The sequence below is a fragment of the Mobula birostris genome, unplaced genomic scaffold (assembly GCF_030028105.1).
Source record: "Mobula birostris isolate sMobBir1 unplaced genomic scaffold, sMobBir1.hap1 scaffold_1234, whole genome shotgun sequence".
NCBI lineage: Eukaryota > Metazoa > Chordata > Chondrichthyes > Myliobatiformes > Myliobatidae > Mobula > Mobula birostris.
This window is the reverse complement of record NW_027274275.1, coordinates 2,058-29,053: the sequence shown is the minus strand read 5'-3', so window position 1 is coordinate 29,053 and position 26,996 is coordinate 2,058. Positions and strand designations below refer to the sequence as shown.

Below are 26,996 nucleotides of genomic sequence, written 5' to 3'. Positions count from 1 at the left end.
AATCTCGTGTCTGCTCCCGACTGTGGCCGCCCCGTTAACCCTGTGCCGCTCTGTCTTGCCCCAGACATCGACGAGTGCAGCTATTCAAACTACCTGTGTCACTACCAGTGCGTCAATGAGCCAGGCAGCTTCTCCTGCGTCTGCCCCAAAGGGTACCAGCTCCTCGGCACCAGGATCTGTCAAGGTAACGGCTCGAGCTTCCTTCACCGAGACCCCGAACCGATGGGGAGTGGGGGGGGGGAGATGGACAGATTCCACGCAGACACGGTGGTACAGTGGGTAGAGCTGAAGCCTGAAGGCTCCAGAGACCCAGGTCTGATCCTGACCATAAGACCATCAGACATAGGAGCAGAATTAGGCCATTTGGCCCATCGAGTCTGCTCCGCCATTCAATCATGGCTGATCCTTTTTTCCCCTCCGTGGCCCCACTCTCCGGCCTTCTCCCCGTAACCTTTGATGCCGTGTCCAATCAAGAACTGATCAAGCTCTGCCCCAAATACACCCAACAACCCGGCCTCCACAGCTGCCTGTGGTAATAAATTCCACAAATTCACCACCCTCTGGGTAAAGAAATTTATCCCCATCTCTGTTTTAAATGGACACCCCTCTATCCTGAGGCTGTGCCCTCTTGTCCTAGACTCCCCCACCATGGGAAACACCCTTTCCACATCTACTCTGTCTAGGCCTTTCAACATTTGGAAGGTTTCAATGAGATCCCCCCTCATCCGTCTGAATTGCAGTGAGTACAGACCCAGAGCTATCAAACGTTCCTCATATGATAACCCTTTCATTCCTGGAATCATCCTTGTGAACCTCCTCTGGACCCTCTCCAATGCCAGCACATCTTTTCTGAGATGAGGGGCCCAAAACTGTTCACAATACAGGAACCAAAAACTGTACACCAGTGCCTTAGAAAGCCTCAGCTTCACATCCTTGTTCTTGTATTCCAAGAATGCTAGTTTGTGTGCTAACCTCTGGCATTGTGAGTCTTTGTGCGAGAGCGTCTGTGTGTGTGTCTGTGTGTGAGAGTGTGTGTGTACGTGTACGTGTACGTGAGTGTGTGAGTATGAGTGTGTGTGTGTGTGTGTGTGAGTGAGAGTATGTGTGTGTGTGTGTTTGTGTGTGTGTGTGCGTGAGCATGTGAGTACGTGTGTGTGTGTGTGAGAGTGTGTGTGTGTGTGTGTGTGTGTGTGTGTGTGTGTGTGTGTGTGTGTGTGCGCGCGCGTGTGCGCATGTGTGTGTGTGTGTGTATATACATGTTCTCCCTGTGACCACGTACCTCCCCTGGGTGCTTGGGTTCCCACTCACTTCCCAGCAACGTGCAGCCGGCGGGTTATCTGACCGCTGCGAACTGGACACACTACAGCAGTGATGAGAGACCGTGTGATCGCTGTGCGGGCTCAGTGAGTCACAGAGGCGCTCGACTCCCCCAATCTACTGACAACACCTAACCCCCTCCTCCCCCCATCACCGCTTCCCCTCTCCCCCCCGCCCACTGAGCCTCTCCGCCTTCCCGCAGACGTGAACGAGTGCGAGACGGGACAGACTCCCGCCGACCCATGGATTCCCCTCTCCCCCCGCCCACTGAGCGCCTGCCTTTCCGCCTTCCCGCAGACGTGAACGAGTGCGAGACGGGACAGACTCCCGCCGACCCATGGATTCCCCTCTCCCCCCGCCCACTGAGCGCCTGCCTTTCCGCCTTCCCGCAGACGTGAACGAGTGCGAGACGGGACAGACTCCCACCGACCCATGGATTCCCCTCTCCCCTCTCCCCCCCACCCACTGAGCGCCTGCCTCTCCGCCTTCCTGCAGACGTGAACGAGTGCGAGACGGGACAGCACCAGTGCGCCGAGGGGCAGTACTGCACCAACGTGTATGGGGGCTTCCGCTGCGCGCCGAGGGACCACTGCCAGGAGCCCTACGTCCAGGTGTCCGACAAGTAAGCCCCCTCCATCCTCACCCCGACCCCAGGGCAAGCCGGTGCCTCCGGGGTCAGGGGGCCACTGTCTGGTGGAGGGTGGAAGAGGGGAACCAGTTACTGTCCAGGGGTGGGGGGGGGGGGGTGGACTGAGGACAGCCAGTAAGTGTCCGGGGGGGGGGCGGTCAGTACCTCGTAAACTTCCACAACACACTCTGTGAAGTGAAGGGAGGGAGGTGGGTTTAGTGTGGACATGGGACCCTCTCCTACCCCATCGCCGCTGTGACGGGTACACGGACAGAATCGTAAACCCAGTGCATGGTCTCTCGGAGATCCCAAAAGACCCTTGATACCTGCAGCAGAGACCAAGGCACAGCAAGATCCCAGCGGGACCCTCTTCCCCATCCCAGAGGTGGCGGAATTGAGGGGGGGGCTGCACTGTCGGGGGTGGGGTGTTGTTACTGTCTCACGCCGCCCGTAGGCCAGTGGGGTTGCGTGGTGGTTGGGGGGATTTAAGGCCCAGTGGGGCAATTGGCGGTATGGTAGCCCTCTCACTCCGCGCATGCGGGAGGTGGGTTGGAGTCTCGGGAGTGACGAGGGCTCCCATCCCACCGATTGAAGCCACGGTATGTCTGGTGCTTGCAGCCGCTGCCTTTGCCGGTCCTCAGACGCAGCGTGTGAGGACAAACCGGCCTCCATCGTCTTCCGCTACATGAGCATCACGTCGGAGCGCAGCGTCCCGTCCGACATCTTCCAGATCCAGGCCACCAGCATCTACCCCGGCGCCTACAACACCTTCCGCATCAAGGCCGGCAACGAGCAGGGGGAGTTCTACATCAGGGTGAGTTCGGCCTCTTGTGTCTGCCGCCGCCGCTGTAATCACTGCTCCCCATGCCCCACGCAGAGGTCCTGGTCCAGTACGCAAAGGGTCAGAGCAAGTCCAGATGGAGACCCCCAACACCTCTGCCCACCAGCCCCTCCTCCTCCCCATGTGAAGCCCACCTTGCATTCCCCGTCCTCTTCAAACCCTCTCCTGCACCAGAACTCTCCCATCTTCCCAGCCTCATTCCATATCCGTCAACCCCTTCTCCTCTCCATCTCACCCCACACCTCTCATCTCCCCTCCCCTCCACTCTCCTCACCCTTCCCCAGCTCTGCACCTCCACCCTCCTCTCCTTCCTCCTTCCCCCCTGTACCTTGGGACATGTGACCATAACCACTTCACAAATGTAATCCTTCTCCTCTCAACTTAGATCGATGCTCTCTCGTTCTCATGCCCGCCATCCTGCTCCCCTCCTCAGACCATAAGATATAGGAGCAGAATTAGGCCATTTGTCCCATCGAGTCTGCTGCACCATTTCATCATGGCGGATCTGTTTTCCCTCTCAGCCCCCAATCTCCTGCCTTCTCCCCGTACCCCTTCATGCCCCAACCAATCTAGAATCTATCAACCTCTGCCTTAAATATACCCAATGACTTTGCCTCCACAGACACCTGTAGCAATGAATTCCACAGATTCACCACTCTCTGGCTAAAGAAATTCCTCCTCATCTCTGTTCTAACAGGATACTCCTGTATTCTGAGGCTGTGTCCTCTGGCCTTAGACTCTCCCACCATAGGAAACATCCTCTCCACCTCTACTCTATCGTGGCCTTTCACCATTCGATAGGTTTCAATGAGGTCACCCCTCATTCTTCTGAATTCCAGTGGATACAGGCCTGGAGCCATCAAACACTCCTCATATGACAAGCCATTCAGTCCTGGAATCATTTTTGAGAACCCCCTTTAAGCCCACTCCAGTTTCAGCACATCCTTTCTTAGGCAGAGACCCAAAACTGTTCAAGATATGCCATGTGAAGCCTCACCATTGTTTTATAAAGTCTAAACATTACATCCTTCACAAAATGCTGGAGGAACTCAGCCGGCCAGGCAGCATCTATGGAAAAGAGGACAGTCCACGTTTCGGGCTGAGGCCCTTCATCAGGACTGGAGAAAAATAGACGAGGAGCAGAGTTAAAGGGTGGGGGGAGAAACACAAGGTGATCTAGGCGAAACCAGGAGAGGGAGTGTTGAAGTAAAGAGCTGGGAAGTTGATTGGTGAAAGAGATACTGGGATGGAGAAGAGGGAATCTAATAGGAGAGGACAGAAGGCCATGGAAGAAAGAAAATGGGGGAAGGACCACCAGAGGGAGGTGATGAGTGGGCAAGGAGATAAGGTGAGAGAGGGAAAAGGGGGTGGGGATTGGCAGAGATTGTGGGGGTGGTGGGAGCATTGCTCGAAGTTCAAGAAATCAATGTTCATGCCATCAAGTTGGAGGCTACCCAGATGTTGTTCCTCCAACCTGAGTGTGGCCTCATCACAGCAGTAGAGGAAACCATGGATAGACATATCAGAATGGGAAAGGGAAGTGGAATTAAAATGGATTGCCACTGGGAGATCCTACTTTTTCTGGCGAAGTGGTGTTCCAATCTACATCAGGTCTCACCGATATACAGGAGGCCACAACAGCAGCCCTGGACACAGTAGATGACCCCAACAGACTCATGGGTGAAGTGTCACCTCACCTGGAAGGACTGTTTAGAGCCCTGAATGGTAGTGAGGGAGGAGGTGTGGCACTTGTTTTGCTTGCAAAGATAATTGCCAGGAGGGAGATCAGTGGGGAACGACGAATGGACAAGGGAGTCGTGTAGGGAGCGATCCCTGTGGAAAGCAGAGAGTGGGGGGGGAGGAGGGAAAGATGTGCTTGATAGCAGGATCCTGTTGGAGATGGCAGAAGTTGTGGAGAATTATGTGCTGGACTCGGAGGCTGGTGGGGTGGTAGGTGAGGACAAGTGGAAACTCATCCATGGTAAGGTGGCGGGAGGATGGAGTGAGAGCGGACAAATGCGAAATGGAAGAGATGTGGTTGATGGTGAAGGAAGGGAAGCCCCTTTCTTTGAAGGAGGACATCTTTGTTCTGGAATAAAAAGCCTCAACCTGAGAGCAGATGCACAGGAGATGAAAGAATTGAGAGAAGGGGATGGCATTTTTACCAGTGACAGGGTGGGAAGAGGTATAGTCTAGGCAGCTGTGAGGGTCTATTGCCTCCCTCTGGTGCTCCTCCCCCGTTTTCTTGCTTCCATGGCCTCCTGTCCTTTCCTATCAGATTCCCCCTTCTCCAGCCCTGTATCTCTTTCACCAATCAACTTCCCAGCTCTTCACCCATCACCTTGTGTTTCTTCCTCCACTCCCCCACCTCCTAACTCTGACTCCTCATCTATTTTTTCTCCAGTCTTGCTGAAGGGCCTCGACCCGAAACGTCGACTGTACACTTTTCCATAGATGCCCCCTGGCCTGCTGTGTTCCTCCAGCAATGTGTGTGCGTTGCTTGGATTTCCAGCATCTGCATATTACATCCTTGCTTTTAGATTCTAGTCCTCTGGAAATGAATGCTAACACTGCCTTAGACTTCCTCACGACAGACTCAACCTGCAAATTAAATTTCAGGAATCCTGCACGAGTCCCTTTGCACCTCAGATTTTTGTATTTTCTCTGCATTTAGAAAATAGCCTACACTTTTATTTCTTCTACCAACGTGCATGACCATACACTTCCTGACACTGTATTCCACAGATGCTGCACGACCCACTGAGTTTTTGCAGCATCTGCAGTCTCTAGTGATTGCTTCCCTCTGTCTCCTAGCTGTCCTTCCCCCTTTTTAGATGTCATTCCCCTCTCCTGATGAGGGAAGTTGTGAAACGGCAGCTGTTTGGTGCCGACAGAGGATCGAGAGGCTGAATGGCCTCTGGAGGTCAATAGAGAGACCAAATGGCCTTCAAGGAGGTCAATTGGCCTCAGTGGCATGGGATCGAAGGACTGAGAGGCCTCCTACAGAAGGGTTTCGAGGGGTCAAGGGGTTTCTGTAGGACTGATTCGATCAGCCTCAGTGGAATGGGATTGAGGGGTGGGAACGCAGATCTCTCCGGCCCATGGTCTGGAGTTGGTAGAGGGGGTCTGCTGGTTGGATTCACACGTGGCAGAGGCTGGACCGGCACACAAAGCTGGCAATTGCCTCAGGACTGGCCCTCACCTCTCTTTTTGTTCTGATCCCCACAGCAACTCAACAACATCAGCGCCATGCTGGTGCTGGTCAAACAGGTGACGGGTCCGCAGGAGTTTGTCCTGGATCTGGAGATGGTGACTGTCAACCCACTGATGTCCTACCAGTCGAGCTCCGTGCTGAGGCTGACCATAGACGTGGGTGCTTACTCCTTCTAGGGAGAGAGGGGCGACACAGCAAAAGAGATCTTTAACAAAGACTGTTTGTGACCTCTGCTCTGAATCTCTGAGTACTTGTCCCTTGTAGTTCTTTCATCGATAAACTCTGCTGAAGTCAAAAAATTTATTATTCCTCTCAACCCCATTCTCCTGCATTCTCCCTTTGACGCCCTGACTAATCAGGAACCCATCAATCTCTTTATTTCCAGAGGCTGTGCCCTCTGCTCCTAAGTCAACCCAATGAAAGGAAACATCCTCTCCATGCCCACTCTATCAATATTCCATAGGTTTCAATGAGATCTCTTCCCCCACGCCTTAGCTAATCGGGATATACAGCACCATTTTATTGAGTGGAGAGATTGCACAAGACACACGAGTCCATTATATATGGGGGCAGGGTGAGAGGGGCCTGTAGTCAGCGTAACACTACTAGAGTGTGAGCGAGCCGGGTTCAGTTCCTGCTGCTGTCCATAGAGAACGTGCACCTTCTCTTCGCCACCACATAGATTTCCTCCCGGTGCTCCGTTTTCCCCCCACGTTCCAGCCATACGGGTTAACTGGTCACATGGGTGTAGTTGGGCGGCGCACTGTATCTCTAAATAAAAGAAATATTAACCCTACCCCAATTCCACTTAATTCTCTCTAAATGCTACAGTACTGATCGCGGACACTGTTCACGCTTAATGTCCTGAAATGTCGATTTACTCTGCTCCCCGACCTGACCTACTGAGTTCCTCCAGCGTTTTGTAGCTCTGGATTTCCAGCATCTGCAGAACTTTTTGTGATTACAGTTAATGTTTTTGTTCCGAGGCCTCGTTTAACGACGGAACTTTCATTAGTTCTCCCTCCCGACCTGCCGAGACGTGTTTCAGATTTTACCTCGGGTTCCCAGCAGCTGCAGATGCACAGGTTGGGAACCTTCGGGTCCCATTGCTCCCCCTCACCTCCCCCCAGGCTCGAAGGAAAACAGGTCACAGGCCCATCCACGCACTGAACCTTTATTTTGTTTCCGTTTAAAACAGTTCAATAGCACCTGGCTCTGCTTCACTGCCTCAGCCCCGGGCCGGGTCCAGAAACGTCCCCAACTCGCTCATGGGGGACAAATCTCCGACAGGGCCAGGGGCGAGGGTGGGGGGAGAATGCCAGCGCAGAGCACACTGTCACTTCTATAACCTCACACACAAAGCACAGACATCACAAGCAACGCACGGTAAATGTACCTCACACACAATCCACGGGACCACATCACAGACGGGGCGACAAAGACCTCACAATGATTTCTGAATACATTAAACACTTAACACGAACAGCAACAAGCACTAACTTTGTAAATGCAAACACATCACATGGAATAAAGCTACAGTTCCTGGTATCCGGGCTCAGTCGGTGGTTGGCCTGGCCTCGCATCAGCTCTGTCTCTCCCACCCTGCGACGAAGAGAAGTGGGATTCCACCTGCTCTCCCGGAACAGGAGGAGGGCCGGCTCATTGCATGCCCTGGGTAACTTTTCCATGAGAGAGAAGAGGAGGTTAATTGGTAACAAGGACCACATGATGGCAGGGCTTGGGAATCGGAGAGTCAGAAACTTTGACAACAGACAGAGATATAGAGAGACGGGGGGTGGGATAAAGAGACAGACAGAGAGGGACGGAGTGAGAGACAGGGAGGAGAGGGAGTGAGAGAGAAGGATGGAGAGGCAGAGAGAAATGGAGGAGAGAGAGGGAGAAAGAGAGGAAGGAAGGAGAGTGCGGGGAGAAGGGGAGAAAGAGCTGGAAAGACCGAGGAAGAGATGGAAAGGAAGAGAAAGGGACAGGGAGAAAGGGGGAAGGAAGGGAGAGAGACAGGCAGGGAAAGGGGATGAGAGAGATAGATAAGAGACATCTGACAGACGGTTCCTGAGGGGAGAGAATGGTATTCCTTCCCCGAACTTGGGTTGTTTGCGTATAAAATCAGCACCTGCATTGATGGCTGTGTCAGTGTAAGGACAGCACTGTGGTTCAAAAGGAAACCTTTATCAGTGGCCATTCAGAATCAAAGCCTCCATTTACTCTAAAAATATGGTCCACGCCCAAAACGACGCAAAGACCTTCCGTTTAACTCATGATATTTTGTTTTAAAAAAAAAACATCGCTCCACCCCACTGGGGAAACGGTGGGCTGGATCTGTCTCTAAAAACAAGGTCTCGTGGCACCGCACAGCTAAAATCCGCGACCGAGTCTCCAGCTCCTTCTGGGATTCGAAGGGGCGGCTTGGTGCCCGACTCCGGGTCAAGGCAAAGTCTTGAGAAACAGGATGAGAGGCGACGTGTCTGTAGATTCTGCGCACCAAGGATTCGCCGGCTTCCCTCAGGGAACTGGGGGGAAGTGAAAGGGAGGGAATGGGGGGTGAGGGGGAGGTGAGGGCTGGGGATGGAGGAGAGGGTAGGGGCAATAGGCCGAGAACTTGGTTCCATTTGATAGCAGCTCCTCGGGGTGGGTGGGGGGGATCTCCCTCGATGGGTGACAGTCGGGTTCCCTCCGGCAGGTCTCACAGCAGTTGCTGGCAGTGCTGGTTCAGCAGAGTGGCCCCTCCGTGCAGTACAGCTGTGACACGGTCTTGCTCAGAGCTGGGCCCAGGTTCCTGTGGCGGGGAGAAGGGCAGAGAGTGGCTTTACCACCATGCAGATGGACACAGACCGCACGTCACTGTCACTTAACGGGCAGGGCGGGCACTGCGGGGAGCCGGAGGCTGAGGGGTTTACCCCGATCAGGGTGCCCACAGTCAGGATTGACCTCCCCTTCTCGCTGTACAGCCAGGCCCACCCTCTCGATACAACGCTCTTTCCCCACTCCACCCCTCCGTCAATCCCAACCCCTCCCTAAACATCTGTGCCAGCCCCCAAGCTCCTGAGCTTTGGGAGCTCCGGCTGTGGAGGGGGGCAGGTGCAGAACCTGAGATCGGGCTGTTGGGGGTGTGAGACTCCATGGACAGTGCGGTCAGTGTGGTCAGCACGGACCGTGTAGACACTGTGCCCAGTGTGGTCAATACAGCCAGTGCGGCCAGTACAGACAGTGCGGTCAGTAGAGACCATGTAGACATTGTGCCCAGTGTGGTGACTACAGACCGTGGTACTCACCGCTGGGGGCTCTGAAAGCCTGTGGTCAGTACGGACAGAGTGGTCAGTATGGACACTGTGGTCAGTACGGACAGTGCGGTCACTACAATCTGGTACTCACCGCTGGGGGCTCTGAAACCCTGTGGTCGGTATGGACACTGTGGTCAGTACGGACAGTGCGGTCAGTATGGACAGTGTGGTCAGTACGGACAGTGCGGTCACTACAATCAGTGGTACTCACTGCTGGGGGCTCTGAAAGCCTGTGGTCAGTACGGACACTGCGGTCAGTACGGACAGTGCGGTCACTACAATCAGTGGTACTCACCGCTGGGGGCTCTGAAACCCTGTGGTCAGTACGGACAGTGCGGTCACTACAATCAGTGGTACTCATCGCTGGGGGCTCTGAAAGCCTGTGGTCAGTATGGACACTGCGGTCAGTATGGACAGTGCGGTCACTACAACCAGTGGTACTCACCGCTGGGGGCTCTGAAAGCCTGTGGTCAGTATGGACACTGCGGTCAGTATGGACAGTGCGGTCACTACAACCAGTGGTACTCACCGCTGGGGGCTCTGAAAGCCTGTGGTCAGTATGGACACCGTGGTCAGTACGGACAGTGTGGTCACTACAATCAGTGGTACTCACCGCTAGGGGCTCTGAAAGCCTGTGGTCAGTACGGACAGAGCGGTCAGTATGGACAGTGTGGTCAGTACGGACAGTGCGGTCACTACAATCAGTGGTACTCACCGCTGGGGGCTCTGAAACCCTGTGGTCAGTACGGACAGTGCGGTCACTACAATCAGTGGTACTCACCGCTGGGGGCTCTGAAAGCCTGTGGTCAGTATGGACACCGTGGTCAGTACGGACAGTGCGGTCACTACAACCAGTGGTACTCACCGCTGGGGGCTCTGAAAGCCTGTGGTCAGTACGGACAGAGCGGTCAGTATGGACAGTGTGGTCAGTACGGACAGTGCGGTCACTACAATCAGTGGTACTCACCGCTGGGGGCTCTGAAACCCTGTGGTCAGTACGGACAGTGCGGTCACTACAATCAGTGGTACTCACCGCTGGGTGCTGCCACACTTGATGTTAGAAAGTAGCTTCTCCCGCCCCACTGTGGTTGGACACGCCTCATAGGCTTTCATCAGGCTGTCAATCAGAAGCAGAGTGTCAGTGAGTCCACCAATGGACGGCTCAGATCACAGTCAGGCAACCAACCAGAAACACTTGGCCCTGAGGCGCCTGGACTGTTCACTCCCATTCAGTCCATCCCAGTGCCGGGACTTTGCAGCAACTTACAACACGGACTGTTCAGCCCTTTCAGTCCATGCCAGCTCCCAACAGGGAAATCCCCATCAGTCCCGATCTCCCACTGCCTACAGTATCTCAAACCACCTCTGCCTCTTCTTGCAACTTAGAAGATACAACAGTACAGCACAGGAAAAGACTCTTCACCCACAATGTCTGTACGAAACATGGTGTGGAATTAAACTACAGAGGGAAAGGACAGTCAGCAATTCAAATGGAGAGTCCACAGCAGGGATTCTTAACCTGGGGTCCATGAATTTGGATGGGAAAAATATTACGTCTTTATTTTCACTAACCTCTAACTGAAATTTAGCATTTCCTTCAGTTATGAATGTGGGCAACAAGCCCGTGTAGTATTAGCAGTACCTGTGACTTTGTCACCAATGGAAATTGCAGATATTTTCATACCACGTTGCAATTGCTACAAATATCGTTTACAGCCACTACTTCGAAATTACGGTCATCATTAGACCTGCCACTAGATTGAGCATGACCATGTGTGTGGCTTCGTCAAAGACCGCCCCACAGTTTAATGTTCTTATTCAACCTCAGCGACAACAGTCTCCACACTGGAATGTCTCATTATCTAATAGGTTAATAAAGCACATACATTACTATATCATGAATTTGAGTTTTTAAAATATTTTGATAACTGTTTTTCAATATAATTGGTTTCTTTTATTTGTATATGTGTTTTATTTTCTACATTTAAATATATTATTCTGAGAAGCAGTCCTTGCAATCAGGATCAGAATCAGGTTTAATACAGAAACATAGAAAACTACAGCACAATACAGGCCCTTCGGCCTGTAAAGCTGTGCCGAACATGTCCTTACCTTAGAAATTACCCAGGGTTACCCATAGCCCTTTATTTTTCTGAGCTCCATGTACTTGTCCAGGAGTCTCTTAAAAGACCCTATCGTATCCGCCTCCACCACCGTCGCCGGCAGCCCAACCCACACACTCACCACTCTCTGCGTAAAGAACTTACCCCGACATCTCCTCTGTACTTACTTCCAAGCACCTTAAAACTGTGCCCTCTCGTGCTAGCCATTTCAGCCTTGGAAAAAGCCTCTGACTGTCCACACGATCAATGCCTCTCATCATCTTATACACCTCTATCAGGTCACGTCTCATTCTCCGTCGCTCCAAGGAAAAAAGGCCAAGTTCACTCAACCTATTCTCATAAGGCATGCTCCCCAATCCAGGCAACATCCTTGTAAATCTCCTCTGCACCCTTTCTAAGGTTTCCACATCCTTCCTATAGTGAGGTGACTAGAACTGAGCTCAGTACTCCAAGTGGGGTCTGACCAGGGTCCTATATAGTTGCAACATTACCTCTCAGCTCCTAAACTCAATCCCACGGTTGATGAAGGCCAATGCACTGTATGCCTTCTTAACCATACAGTCAATCTGCGTAGCAGCTTTGAGTGTCCTATGGACTCAGAACCCAAGATCTCTCTGATCCTCCAGACTGCCAAGAGTCTTACCATTAATACTATATTCTGCCATCATATTTGACCTACCAAAATGAATTACCTCACACCTCACTCAATAGTAACAGGGACATCGAGGAGCAGATAGGGAGGCAGATTCTGCAAAGTTGTAATAATAACAGGGTTGTTGTGGTGGGAGATTTTAATTTCCCAAATATTGATTGGCATCTCCCTTGAGTGAGGGGTTCAGATGGGGTGGAGTTTGTTAGGTGTGCTCAGGAATGTTTCTTGACACAATATGTAGACAAGCCTACAAAAGAGGAGAGGCTGTACTTGATCTGGTATTGGGAAATGAACCTGGTCAGGTGTCAGGTCTCTCAGTGGGAGAGCATTTTGGAGATAGTGATGACAATTCTGTATCCTTTACCATAGCATTGGAGAAGGATAGGATCAGACAAGTTAGGGAAATGTTTAATCGGAGTAAGGGAATATCGGGCGGGAACTTGGAAGCATAAATTGGAAACAGATGTTCTCAGGGAAATGTACAGAAGAAATGTGGCAAAAACATCCCCGACCTTTGTGTCATCAGTAAATTTACTAACCCATCCCTCCACTTCCTCATCCAGGTCATTAATAAAAATCACAAAGAGAAGGGGTCCCAGAACAGATCCCGAGGCACACCACTAGTCACCAACCTCCATGCAGAATATGACCCATCTACAACCACTCTTTCTCTTCTGTGAGCAAGTCAATTCTGGATCCACAAAGCAAGGTCCCCTTGGATCCTATGCCTCCTTACTTTCTCAATAAGCCTTGCATGGGGCACCTTATCAAATGCCTTGCTGAAACCCATATACACTACATCTACTGCTCTTCCTTCATCAACGTATTTAGTCACATCCACAAAAATTCAATCAGGCTCTTAAGGCACGACCTGCCTTTGACAAGGCCATGCTGACTATTCCTAATCATATTATGCTTCTCCAAATGTTCATAAATCCTGCCTCTCGGGATCTTCTCAATCACCTTACCAACCACTGAAGTAAGACTCACTGGTCTATAATTTCCTGGGTTATCCCTACTCCCTTTCTTGAATAAGGGAACGACAGCTGCAACCCTCTAACCCTCTGGAAACTCTCCCATCCACAATTGAGCCCGAGGCTCAGCAATCTCCTCCCTCGCCTCCCACAGTAGCCTGGGGTACATCTCATCTGGTCCCGGAGACTTATTCAACTTGATGCTTTCCACAAGTTCCAGCACATCCTCTTTCATGCTCAAGCTTTTCAGTCCACTGTATGTCATCCCTACAATCGACAAGATCCTTTTCTGTAGTGAATACTGAAGCAGAGTGTTCATTAAGTACCTCTGCTATCTCCTCTGGTTCTATAAACATTTTTCCACTGTCACACTTGATTGGTCCTATTCTCTCACATCTTATCCTCTTGCTCTTCACATACTTGTAGAATGCCTTGGGGTTTTCCTTAATCCTGCTTGCCAAGGCCTTCTCATGGCCCCTTCTGGCTCTCCTAATTTCATTCTTAAACTCCTTCCTGCTAGCCTTATAATCTTCTAGATCTCTATCATTACTCAGTTTTTTGAACCTTTTGTAAGCTTTTCTTTTCTTCTTGACTAAATTTTCAACAGCCTTTGTACACCACGGTTCCTGTACCCTACCATCCTTTCCCTGTCTCATTAGAACGTACCTATGCAAGTATTCTTAGAGATCGTATATATAATTATCTGGATCGACAGGGTCTGATTAGGAACAGTCATCATGGATTTGTGCGTGGAAGGTCATCTTTGACAAATCTTATTGAATTTTTTGAAGAGGTTACTAGGAAAGTTGATGAGGGTAAAGCGGTGGATGTTGTCTATATGGACTTCAGTAAGGCCTTCGACAAGGTTCCACACGGAAGGTTAGTTAGGAAGGTTCAATCGTTAGGTATTAATATTGAAGTAGTAAAATGCATTCAGCAGTGGCTGGATGGGAGACGCCAGAGAGTAGTGGTGGATAACTGTTTGTCAGATTGGAGGCCGGTGACTAGTGGTGTGCCTCAGGGATCTGTACTGGGTCCAATGTTGTTCGTCATATCATTAATGATCTGGATGATGGGGTGGTAAATTGGATTAGTAAGTATGCAGATGATACTAAAAGATTATTATGTTATTATGTGTATGCATAATAAAGAACTTCAATTCCCAGCAGGCAATGCAGGCAGTTCACCTGGAAGTGGAAGCTTCATTGGTGACCTGGTCATGCGCACTCAGTGTTGAACAATTCTGTAATAAAATATTCTAGCGTTTGACCAAGCCAAGTTTGTCTTTATTAAGAACAAATATAACATAGTGTCAGAAATAGGATATAACAGGCTATTTGGAAGAGGGTTGGGTGTCTTAAGTTACTGTTGTCTGAGAACAGGGACTTGAATTCTGCTGCAGCACCCTCAAAAGGAGACTGTGTATTGTGATTGGATGAACTCTGTTGGGAGAACTGGCTTGGGTTTTGTCCAAGGAATCTGTTGCAAATTATCACTGTACTGGCTGACTGGTGGAAAAAGTTTGGATTCATTTTATAAAGTTCCCGGAGCAGCTTCTGTTCATATTTTTGATGTTTCCTTGCCTGCGTATCCAACTCCCAGCTCGTGCAAATACATACAGTCTGGTTTAAGACACTGCACATTCTCAGAAAGACACAGATATTAATGTATCAAGTGCAAGCAATATACACTGTGGAAACAAATAGTAGACCGAAAAGGATCATTAAACCGCCTCAGAGACTGATTGCAAGTCGATGAGTGGAAAAGGGACTGGCTACAAAATATAGTTGTTTTTGTTGGAAAGGATTATTGTTTCTTGCAGGTTTATGAGGACATAGCATTATGTTTGTTATTATGTGTGTACACAATTAAGAACTTCAGTCTCCAGTGGGCAATGAGGGCAGTTCACCCGGAAGCGGAAGCTTCCATGGTGAGCTGGTTGCATAAAGGTCAGTGTTGAACAGCTCTGTAATAAAATGCCCTTGAACTTACCTATGCCAAGTTTGTCCTTATTAAGAATGAACATAACACACACCTGGCGACGGAGTCGTAGTGGTTCAGAATGGCCACAGCTTTCTCTCCACTGATCCCGTTAATCTGCATCAGCTGCTTAGCAAAGACCTCCTTCACAGTCTGTGCCTGGAAGACAGCAGAGCCATCCAACAGGCAACTTTAGACGCAGAAAAAAAACGTCAAAGGGCATCATTACTTATTTAGGGATTGGTGGCGCAATGGGGAGAGCTGGTGCCAGAGACCCGGGACCGATCGTGACCTTTCGGGGACGCTGCAGTTCACCTTCTGCGAATTGCTTGTTACTTGTTAAAATTCTTGTTGCACAATTTGTTCTTTTCTCATGCACGGTCTCTGTTTTTTGCCTATTCTACTGCGGTTCTTTGTTTGTGGCTGCCTGCAAGAAGATGAATCTGAGGGTTGTACATATTATACATACATTGATAATAAATTGACTTTGAACTAGTAATTTGTTATGCCCACACTGTACTGCTGCCACAAAACAACAAATTTCATGACCTACATCAGCGATAATTGTGCTGTTAATATTTCACTAATATTTGAGTAATCGATGTATTGTTTGATTAAGAATTCTTGCTCATTTAAATAACTCATTGTGGGTTATACGTACAAATACGTGAATTGCATATGTCATCGCGCCTCCCTTAAAGTAAATTCGAAGTTAGACCTGCTTTTCAGACTTCCGTATCTTTCTTTGAATTAGTTTAATGTTTTAAAGTTACAAAGGAGAACAATAATAATCCTGATTCTGGCAGTGACCGGGTAAACAGAGCAGGGTCTAATACTGACATGGTACAGGTAAGAAGGGAACGTGCAGGTAACTGGGCACAGGAGTTGCCTAGGGAACTGGCCAGGGTCCAGGTAAATAGGAGATGCCCAGGTGAACAGATTGGATCAAGACACTTCAGGAGGGAGGGAGCAATGGCTCTAATTGAATGTGTGGCTTCAGACTGCAAGGGGAGGGTTTTGGGGGTGGGGTGCAGGTGCTGGTAAACAGGGGAAGGAGCAGGTGTCACTCTGAACTGAAAGGTTAAGCGAGCTAGGGATTTTCACTTTAAAGAAGGGTACAAGGTGACTTGACATGATCTCTCGTTTGCTGCTCCCTGGGGAAGGCCCCTGTGTCTGGATGGTCTTCCTCTCTCCCACAATGCTGTTGGAGGATGTTATTGAAGCTCTGGGAGTGTGATTTATGAATTGGACTGTGGATCTCCTGGACTTCTTCAGTTTTGTGTTTTATATTCTGTGATTTTGCCTGTTCTTTCTCGTTGCGGTTTGGGCGATTTGTTTTTTTTTCGCACGGGGGTGGGTTTGGGGTTTCAATAGCTAAATTTAATATCAGAGAAATGTATACAATACACATCCTGGAATTCTTTTTTCTTCGCAAACATCCATGAAAACAGAGGAGTGCTCCAAAGAATGAATGACAGTTAAACGTTAGAACCCCAAAGGCCTCCCCCAGTCTGCACCATTTCTTTGCTGGGGGGGGGGGGCAGGTTTGATGTTCTTGTGCAGTTGGTGCAATTTGCTTTTTTTTTGCATGTGTGGGGTGGGGGAGGGAAGGGTTGATGTTCTTGTGTCGTTGGCACAAATCGTTTTTTTTCTGCATGGGGGTGTGGGGTGGTAGTGATGTTCTCGTGCAATTGGCACAAGGTTTTTTTCCTGCACATGGGGGTGGGGGGGGGAGAGGGGCAGGTTTGATGTTCTTGGCTGTTGGCATGATTTGTTTTCTTTCTGCCAATTGGGGGGGAGCAGGTTTGATGTTTTCCTTTGAACGGCTTCCATGGTTTTCTTTGTTTTGTGGCTGTCTGGAGAAGACAAATCTCAGGGTTGTATATGGCATACTTTGATTACAAATGTACCTTGAACCTTGAAGTGTGTAAGATTACAAGGGGCATTGATCCTGGGCTCTTCTTCCCAGGGCGGCAATGGCCAAAACCAGGGGAATCCTTTCTGGATGAGTGGAGGTAAGTTTGGGGGGGGGGGGGGGGAATGTCAGAGGTAAATCTACGTTTTATACTGAGGGTGGTGGGTGCCTGGAATGCGCTGCCTGAAGTGATGGTAGCGACAGATACACAGAACAGTACAGCACCAAAAGAGACCCTTCAGCCCACAATGGTGTGCTGACCCACCTAAAAAGTAAATTTAAAAAACCCCAAAAACGAATCCCTCTTATTTACACAATGTCCATAACCATCCCCCCCCCCCCATCTTCTTCACATATGCGTGCCTATCTAAATGTCTCTTAAAAGCCTCTAATGTATTTGCCTCCACCACCATACCAGGTAGTGCATTCCAGAGTAGTCTGTTGAGTAAGAAACTTACCCCTCACAGCCCCTCCCACCTTCAATGCATGCCCTTTGAGAACACTTAAACTTATGTAGGCACATGGATGAAAGGAAAAAAAAACAGAGGGTTATGGGCTGGGTCGGAGGGAAGGGTTAGATAGATCATGGGGAGTCGGTTGAAAGGATGGCACAACATTGTGGGCTGAAGGGCCTGGACTGCACTGTTCTATGAGGGGAAAGAGTGAAGTTGATAGAGGGGTGGTGGGGAGAAGGATGCAAACTGACCTCAGGAGTATGCGGAAGAACTGAGCGAGTGGGCGAGAATGTGGTAGGTGGGGAAAACGCAATGAAAACTCCCAAGCACAGGGTGGTGTTGGTGGTCAAAGCGGTGGGGCTGCACACGAGTCTCTGAAGGCCAGTGTCCAGGGAAGGCAGGTGATTGGTGAGGCCCAACGATGAGGGGATTTGAGTTCAGGGGGTGCAGAGGTCCTACACAGAGCCTTGGTGAGACCGCCGGGGGAGCACAGTGGACAGATTAGGTCTCTTCGTCCAAAAGCGGACGTATTGGTCACAGGCGGAGTGCTGCAGAGATTGAACGGAGCGGCCCCACGAGATGGCAGGCCCTCCACATGAGGAGGGGTTCGGTAGACTGGGACTGCAAGAGATTCTGCAGATGCTGGAAGTCCAGGGCCACACTCACAAAAATGCTGGAGGATCTCAGCAAGGTCAGGCGAACAGTGGGGAATAAACAGACGATGTCTCTACTTCCTGAGGAGACTGAGGTCCTTTAACATCTGCCAGACGATGCTGAGGATGTTCTACGAGTCTGTGGTGGCCAGTGCTATCATGTTTGCTGTTGTGTGCTGGGGCAGCAGGCTGAGGGTAGCAGACACCAACAGAATCAACAAACTCATTCGTAAGGCCAGTGATGTTGTGGGGATGGAACTGGACTCTCTGACGATGGTGTCTGAAAAGAGGACGCTGTCCAAGTTGCATGCCAACTTGGTCAATGTCTCCCATCCACTACATAATGTACTGGTTGGGCTCAGGAGTACATTCAGCCAGAGACCCATCCCACCGAGATGCAGCACAGAGCGTCATAGGAAGTCATTCCTGCCTGTGGCCATCAAACTTCGCAACTCCTCCCTTGGAGGGTCAGACACCCTGAGCCAATAGGCTGGTCCTGGATTTATTTCATAATTTACTGGCATAATTTACATATTACTACTTAATTATTTATGGTTTTATATTGTTATATTTATACTCTGTTCTTGGTTGGTGCAACTGTAACGAAACCAAATTTCCCTCGGGATCAATAAAGTATGACTATGACGTCTCGGGCCAAGGCTCTTCATCAGCACCAGTGTTTTTTCTGTTTTACGTTCTACGGAGCAGGTGCACAAGGGTGGAGAGTTCAGGGTAAAGACTGTGTGCAGAAGAACAGCCGAGCGAAGGGATGTTATGCCCGCATGCAGGGCTGACAGGATGGGGCAGAGTCAGCGAGAGAGGAGGGGGAGAGTTAGTGAGAGAGCAGAGGGACAGAGCGGGCATTTCAGAGGGACACTGGATGGATTGAGGAACCCAGAGCTGTGCTTTAGGAAGTGCAAAAGGAGAACAAAATGGTGAGATAGTATACATGGTCCATTCAGAAGTCTGATGGTGGAGGGGAAGAAGCTGTTCCTGAATCGTCGTGCGTGCCTTCAGGCTCCTGATGGTGGCAATGAAATGTTGTGAGTGGTGGGGGTCCTACCACCTTCTGGAGATGTTCTCAATGGTCGGGAGGCTAGTGTCCACGATGGGGCTGGCTGAAAACTCAAACTCACAACCCTCTGCAGCTGACGTGCCTGACGTGACCCTGCAGTCCCATCCTGATTGGGTGGTCTGAGGTCCCAGCAACCTCCCACCCCCCACACTCACCCTGTTCTTCATGGCTCCTTCGTTGAAGTCGCTGAAGGTCAGCAGGACGCAGGTGTTGGAGTCCGTCTCCCCTTGCTGCACGCTGCCTGCTCCTCCTTCCTGCAGCTCACCAGGGTCTTCTGCTGTTGGGGGTAGAGAGGGAAGGCACGGTATGTTAACAGCCTCTCTGCTCTGCAGCCCCATGTGAAGCCTCTACACCTCCCCCTTCTGCAAACCCCTGCATGGGAGAGAGGAGGCTGACCTCTACAAGTTGCCAGCACCCTCTCTTACACCACCCTCCTGAACCAGCGTGGATAACTTCACTCACCTCAACTCCAAACTGATTCCACAACCTACAGACTCACTTTCAACCACTCTACAGCTCATATTCTCAGTTTTTTTTTTACTTTATATACTTTATACTTTATTGTCGCCAAACAACTGGTACTAGAACGTACAATCATCACAGCGATATTTGATTCTGTGCTTCCCGCTCCCTAGATTACAAATACTAAATATTAAAAATAGTTAAAATTAGCAAATATTAAAAATTTAAATTATAAATCATAAATAGAAAATAGAACAGGGGAAGTAAGGTAGTGCAAAAAAACCGAGAGGCAGGTCCGGATATTTGGAGGGTACGGCCCAGATCCGGGTCAGGATCCGTTCAGCAGTCTTATCACAGTTGGAAAGAAGCTGTTCCCAAATCTGGCCGTACGAGTCTTCAAGCTCCTGAGCCTTCTCTCGGAGGGAAGAGGGACGAAAAGCGTGTTGGCTAGTTTTTCTATTTATGTGTGTTTTTTCTATTTATTCTTTCATTCATTTATCTGTCTTCCTCTCTATCTAAGTCTCTATTTATCTATCTCCCTGTCTATCTGAGTGTCTATCTGTCTGTCTGTCTCTATCTCCCTATCTGTCTGTATCCATCTTTCTATCTGTGACTATCTATCTATCTCTTTATTTATCCATCTATCTTTCTGTCTATCTCCCTATCTGTCTGTATCTATCTTTCTATCTGTGTCCATCTCTCTATGTTTACCTATTTATCTCTTTATCTGTATTTCTCTTTCTGTCTATCTATCTCACTATCTATCGGTTTGTCTGTCTGTGTCTATCTATTTCTCTATTTATTTATCTATCTATCTATCTTTTCTATCAATCTATTTGTATTCGCACAGTTTGTCTTCTTTAGTACATTGGTTGCTTGTCAGTCTTTCCCATCAATTCTTCCAGATTTCTTTATTTGCCTGCAGGGATGTGACTCTCAGGGCAGTGTATAATGATGTATTATAACACTTCAATTGGCTGGGGAAAAGGCAAACCCTTGTTACACAGGGGAATCCCTGCTGGAGCCGTCAGCTTCCCCCTCTGTTTTCTATCGAGTTACGTTAACAATGCCGTCTCCCAGACAGGCAGCCAGCAGCGAAGTGTGCACACCCGCCTCCCTCCACTCTGTTGTCGCAAGCCAGGCTCCCGAGAAAAGCATGCTATCTGACGCGCTACCGGGGGAGTACACTGGGTGGACAGAGGACATGAGTCAAGGACGTGCTTAAGTCTGCCCGCAAAAGCCCGGCCAACTCTCGCTCAGGAGTGGGAGGAGAGCGGCGCACTGCTTCAGGAAGGCCCAGGGTATCGTCACGGATACCTCCCACCCATGGTTTCGGTAACTGCTGCCCTGTGCTAGCTGTCTATGCATTTCATCATCTATCGAGTCACCTCTCGTCCTCCTTTGCTCCAGAGAGAGAAGCCCTAACTTGCTCAACCTGTCTTCATAACACCCGCTCTCTAATTCGAGAAAGCCTCCTCTGTACCCTCTCAAAAGCTTCCACGTCCTTCTATAATGAGGCAAACGGAACTGAAAGCAGTGCTCCAAGTGTGGTCTAACCAGAGTTTTATAGAGCTGTAACATTACCTCTCAGCTCTTCGGCTCAGTTCCAACTCACTGTACGCCTTCTTAATCACACTAGGAACTTGCAGACTGGGAACTGGTCAGCACTAGTGAAAGTGACCGTGCCCACACTGAGGAGAATACCACATGGGCAGGTAGCCCAGGACGGGTAAGGATTTCCTTCAGAGATGGAAGAGGTTTATGACAACACACAGATTCGCAGCCGCGGTTTGTTTCTTTATCTGACTCCGGACTAATGCGGACGGGTTTTTACAGAGGTGGTCTCACAACCAGCTCCAGCCCTCAAGCCTGTTCCGCGTAGCCAGACCTCACGGGATCCGACCGTTCCGTCGCAGGTTCACTGCTGATGACTGGTGGAGACATGATCCCACAGTTCTGGGTTCAATCGTTGCCAATCCCTGGCGGGTGTGTGCACGTGCACACGTGTGTTTCTCGGGTGGTCCGGTTCCCTCCCACGTCCCAATGAGGTGCGGGGTCAGTGGGTGAGGGGGTAGGAGCTGATGGGAATGATGGGAGCATAGGTTTGAACAGGACTGATGAAATTTGCTCTGAACTGACAGAGCCGATGGGTGGGGAGGGTTCTTTCTGTGCCGTGGAGCCTATTGGGTGTATAAGCACCAGTGTGCACCTACCAGGTACAGGTTCTGCAGGTTATCTGGTCATGATGGTGAGGTAGGCGGCCGACTCCTTCACATCCTTAGTCCGCTTGACAAAGAATCCATCCACAACCTGGCAGCGACAACATACAGAGGGTCGGTCAGATACACATCCCACAGAGCGGGGCGCTGGCAGCCTAGGACACCATGAAAGGAAGGTCGTGGGTGGGTGGGGGGGGTGGTGGTCAGAGTGCTGAGACTGCTGAGTCAGCAGGTGTTTCCGAAACATCCACCCGCCCAGGAACTGCAGGAGCGTCAGGCAGAGCCTGCGAGGAAGACGGGCTGGGAAAAAACCGGTTACATAGAGAAGGAACGTAATGAACAAGGCTCTCTTGCGTTCTGCAAAGGAAGGAGCAAGAGGAGAAAGGAACAGAGGGAGTCAAGAGTGGTGGCGGGAGGTCAGAGGAGAGAGAGAGAGGGGGCAAGAGAGAGGAGGGGAGCGAGAGCGGAAGGGGAGAGAGGGGAAGGGGAGAGAGGGGAAGGGGAGAGGGGAGGGGGAGAGAGGGGGAGAGAGGAGAAGGGGAGAGAGGGGAGGGGGAGAGAGGGGGAGGGGAGAGAGAGGGAAGGGGGGAGAGAGGGGAGGGGAGAGAGAGGGGAGGGGAGAGAGGGGAGGGGGAGAGAGGGGAGGGGGAGAGGGGGAAGGGGAGAGAGGGGAAGGGGAGAGAGGGGAAGGGGAGAGAGGGGGAGGGGAGAGGGGGAGGGGAGGGGGAGAGGGGGAGGGGAGGGGGGGAGGGGAGGGGGAGAGGGGGGAGGGGAGGGGGAGAGGGGGAAGGGGAGGGGGGAGGGGGGAAGGGGAGAGAGGGGAGGGGGATAGAGGGGAGGGGAGAGGGGGGAAGGGGAGGGGGGAAGGGGAGAGAGGGGAAGGGGAGAGGGGAGGGGGAGAAAGGGGAAGCGGAGGGGGGAAAGAGGAGAGAGGGGAGGGGGAGAGAGGGGAGGGGAGAAAGGGGAGGGGAGAGGGGGAAGGGGAGAGAGGGAAGGGGAGAGGGGGGAAGGGGAGAGAGAGGAGGGGGAGGGGGAGAGAGGGGATTCACCCCTCAACCACCAGGCTCTTGAACCAAAAGGGATAACTTCACTTGCCTCCTTATTGAAATGTTCCCACTCACTTTCAAGGACTCTTCACCTCATGTACTTGATATTTATTATTATTTCTTTCTGTTTGTATTTGCACAGTTTGTTATCTTTTGCACATCAGTCAAACGCCCAAGTAGATCTGGTCTTTCATTGATTCTGTTGTGGTTATTATTCCATTGTAGATTTATTGAGCAGGCACACAAGGAAATGAATCTCAGGGTTGTATACGGTGACATATAGGTACTTTGATAATAATTTTACTTTGAATTTTGTACTAATCGCCCTGACTGAGGAGCCTGATGGTTGAGAGATAATAACTAGTGGTGCGAGTCCTGAGGCTCCCTGATGGCAGCGGCGAGAAGAGAGCGTGTCTGGGGGTGGGGGAGATAACTAACCCTGAGAATGATTTTCCAAAGACAGCCAAAGAAAAATGAAGAAATACAATAGAATTCATGAGAAACTACATTTAGACGATGACTGACAAACATCCAGGGTGCAAAACTGTGCAATAAATACAAGTAAATAATTAACACTGAGAACAGGAGTTGTCGAGCGGTGAGTTTAGGGGATGAATTGCCAGAAGCAGTGGAGGCATTTAAAAGATATCTATACAAGTGCATGGAGAGGTTTAGAGGGACACAGAAGCCCGAGTGTCGGGTACGGAGGCGATGGTCAGGCTGTTTTCACTCGCTGTCCTGCAAATACTTACTCCTTTCTCTGTGGAGATCTGATCTGGCTGCTGGTGCGATGAACTGGGGACCGAGGCTTCGGCCTACTCTGGCTGCTCTGGGAGCGGACCTGGGACTCAGTCTGGTTCGGGACGCTGGGAGCGTGCATGATTCGTGTCTCTTTCTCTGCACAGTGGAACTTGGCCTTATTTTTAAGACTGGTTTATTTGGGTTTCTTGCTTCGTGGCTGCGAGTTTACACATTCTTCGATAATAAATGTGCTTTGAATCTTTGAATATGAGGCAAATGTGGGAAAATGGGGCTCGCTTTGTGGGGACAATGGTCAGCATAGACAAGTTGGTCTTAAGGACCTGTGTGATTCTGTCAGTACCTGATCTTGTGCCTTGCTCCCCATTCACAGTAAAATCCTGATAACCTTCCCCTTCTTCCCCGACCCCTCAGCACACTCTTCGTCCTTCAGCTGACATTTAACCTTCCTTGGTCTTCCCACACTCGCTCCTTGCTTCCTACTTCTGCCTTCGCCCCCCCCCCCCATTCCCCGCATCCGCGGAGACTTCACTCCCGACGGCGAAGGAGCCAAAGTCTTCCTGGGCCGCGGGGAGTGCCGCCGGTCCCCGGCCGGCGCCCGGTCCTGAGCTGCTCACCTGGGTGTTGACAATGGCCTGTTGCAGCGTGCTCTCCGGGAGGCTCAGGTGCTTGACGAAGCTGCAGTCCTCCACCAGATAGATGCGATTCCTCAGCCCACAGCGCTTCATCCGGAACTGCAGAAACAGGCAGTCAGACAACGCCGGGGAGCCACTTGCTCAGCGGTGCAGCTCCAGAGATCCGGGTTTGATCCCGGCCTCCGGTGGTGTGTGCGGGTGTGTGACAGTGAGTGAGAGAGAGAGAGAGGAAGACTATAAGAGACTGTGAGAGAGCGAGTGTGTTACAGTGTGAGAGAGATTGTGACAGGGAGTGTGAAAGAGGCAGAGTGTGAGTGTGCGAGAGAGGGGGGAGAGTGCGAGTGGGGTGAGAGTGCGAGGGGGGGGGAGAGTGCGAGGGGGGTGAGAGTGCGAGAGGGGGGAGAGTGCGAGGGGGATGAGAGTGCGAGAGAGGGGGTGAGAGTGCGAGAGGGGGGTGAGAGTGCAAGAGGGGTGAGAGTGCGAGAGAGGCGGTGAGAGTGCGAGGGGGGGAGACTGAGGGGGGAGAGTGCGAGAGGGGGTGAGAGTGCGAGAGAGGGGGTGAGAGTGTGAGGGGGGTGAGAGTGCAAGGGGGGGAGAGAGTGCGAGAGGGGGTGAGAGTGCGAGAGAGGGGGTGAGAGTGTGAGGGGGGTGAGAGTGCGAGAGGGGGGAGAGTGCGAGGGGGGTGAGAGTGTGAGAGAGGGGGTGAGAGTGTGAGGGGGGTGAGAGTGCGAGAGAGGGGGGAAAGTGCGAGAGAGGGGGGAAAGTGCGAGGGGGGTGAGAGTGCGAGAGGGGGAGAATGTGTGAGAGATTGTGAAGGAGGAAGAGTGTGTGAGAGATTGTGAGAGATGGAGTGTGAAAGAGTGTGTGTGAGAGAGGGAGAGTGTGAAAGAGTGTGTGAGAGAGAGAGTGTGTGAAAGAGTGTGTGAGAGATAGAGAGTGTGTGTGAGACAGAGAGTGTGTGAGAGATGGAGAGTGTGAAAGAGTGTGTGTGAGAGAGTGAGTTTGAGTGTCCATATGCGTGTGGAACTTGCACACTCTCTGTACAACCTCCTGCTTTTCCCCCCCGGGTGCTCTGCTTCCCGTTCACATCCCAGCGATGGGCAGGGAAGGTTCGATGGGGCCACCGGTTGTTGTAAACTGCTCCCCCCCACACCCGGTGTCTGGGTTATAAGAGTTGATGGGCATGTGGAGAGAAGGAAACAGGACTGGTGCAAACCGGTGGCTGACGGTCAGCACGGGCTTGGTGGGCTGAAGGGACTTGCTGGTGTGACGTTTGACCGACCTGGGAAAGCACACTGAGGCAGGCTACACCATGGGGACAAGAGCAGCCACAAACACTCAGGCTCAGGCACACACGTCCACCACTCTCCCCTCACTCGCGTGGCGAGGGCACTCTGCCAGCTTCAGTCGGCTCATTACCAAGCTCTCTCAGTTACCGATCAGCAACAGCATGGTGAGAGGGCTTGGGACTCCAGCCATGGATGAACAGGCCCACAGACGGCTGCCCCAGCACGCGATGACTCTCCTCACCTTCTGCTCCCGGAAACGGCCATCCACAATGCTGCCACACAAGTCGTCCATTCTCTTCCTCTCCACCACGTAGTCCAGGACCAGCTCCCGGGGGCGGAATGGGTGAGGTTGCCCTGCAACGGCAACACCGGGGGGTGCAGTGAGGAATGGAGTGAAGCTGCACAGAGAAAGAGAGTGAGGGGGGATAGAGTAGGGGAGAGGGAGTGGAGGAGAGAGCGAGAGGGGAGGAGAGGGAGGGTGGAGTGGGGGCGGGGGAGAGAGAGGGGTGGAGAGAGTGGGAGAGGGAGTAGAGAGAGGGGGGAGGTTGGGAGGAGAGAGGGAGTGGTGAGGGGGGAGAAAGTGGGGGAGGGAGGGAAGTGGGGAACAGGGAGAGGGACAGAGAAAGAAAGGGAGGGAGAAAGACACAAATGGAGACAGACAGACAGAAATAGGAGAGAGAGAGAGAACAAGAGAGAATAAGAGGCAGAACAAGAGAGAATAAGAGAGAGAGAGAATGAGAGATCGAGAGAGAGAGAACAAGAGAATGAGAGAGAGAGAATGAGAGAACGAGAGAGAACGAGGGAACGAGAGAGAGAGAGCGAGAGAACGAGAACGACTCCTGTAGCAGTACCTGGACTGTGCTGCACCCTCTCTCGGGCCACCCACAGGAAGTCCCCAACGTGAAGCTTGCGAACGTCGAAGTTGATTTTGTTTTTCCGCAGCTCAGTCACCAGCTCCCGCTTCCTGTGACTTGCCCCCCTGAAGGAAGAGCAGACTGACAGTCAGGGGTGGGGGGTAATGGGAGAGGGAGCCTGCTCGCAGGGTAACGGGGTGGGGGGGGGGAGGTCCGAGCTCTCTGCGCGAGTCTGTCCCCTCCGCGGCCCATCCGGGAAAACAGGAGGAGGGAGCAAAGCTCAGCTGACCCCTTAAGACCACCCACCCCCCCATTCATGTGTGGCAGCACCACGACCATGTTGGTCCCCTTGCACTATGACGGGCTTCTTTTATAGAATTTCAATCAGGTGTTTGACAAACACCAGAAAATCTGCAGATGCTGGAAATCCCAAGCAACACACACACACAAAATGCTGGAGGAACTCAGCAAGTCAGGCATCATGTGTGGAAAAGAGTAAACAGTGAACCTTTCGAGCCGATACACCCAGTGGTACGGAGGGCTCTGGTCCAGGTGCGGCAGAACAGGCTAGATGGGCCAAAAGGCCTGTCCCGTGTAAGTGCCCCA

At 51.3% G+C, this 26,996-nt stretch overlaps 2 protein-coding genes across 2 annotated transcripts; one reads left to right on the top strand and one right to left on the bottom strand.

Annotated features, from left to right (window-relative positions):
- Window positions 1–8,552, top strand: LOC140192373 (EGF-containing fibulin-like extracellular matrix protein 2; the record flags this gene model as incomplete). The annotated part of the gene is made up of 4 exons (XM_072250028.1): window positions 1–184; window positions 1,813–1,939; window positions 2,564–2,759; window positions 6,015–8,552. Coding segments are annotated over 4 exons (669 nt in total), but the record flags the coding sequence as incomplete, so codon positions are not given.
- Window positions 8,200–26,515, bottom strand: LOC140192372 (crossover junction endonuclease MUS81-like; the record flags this gene model as incomplete). The annotated part of the gene is given in 10 exon segments (XM_072250027.1): window positions 8,200–8,794; window positions 10,333–10,416; window positions 15,084–15,187; window positions 19,282–19,352; window positions 19,355–19,403; window positions 21,802–21,822; window positions 21,824–21,898; window positions 24,230–24,346; window positions 25,778–25,890; window positions 26,388–26,515. Coding segments are annotated over 10 exon segments (829 nt in total), but the record flags the coding sequence as incomplete, so codon positions are not given.
- Window positions 26,516–26,996: the final 481 nt, after the last annotated feature.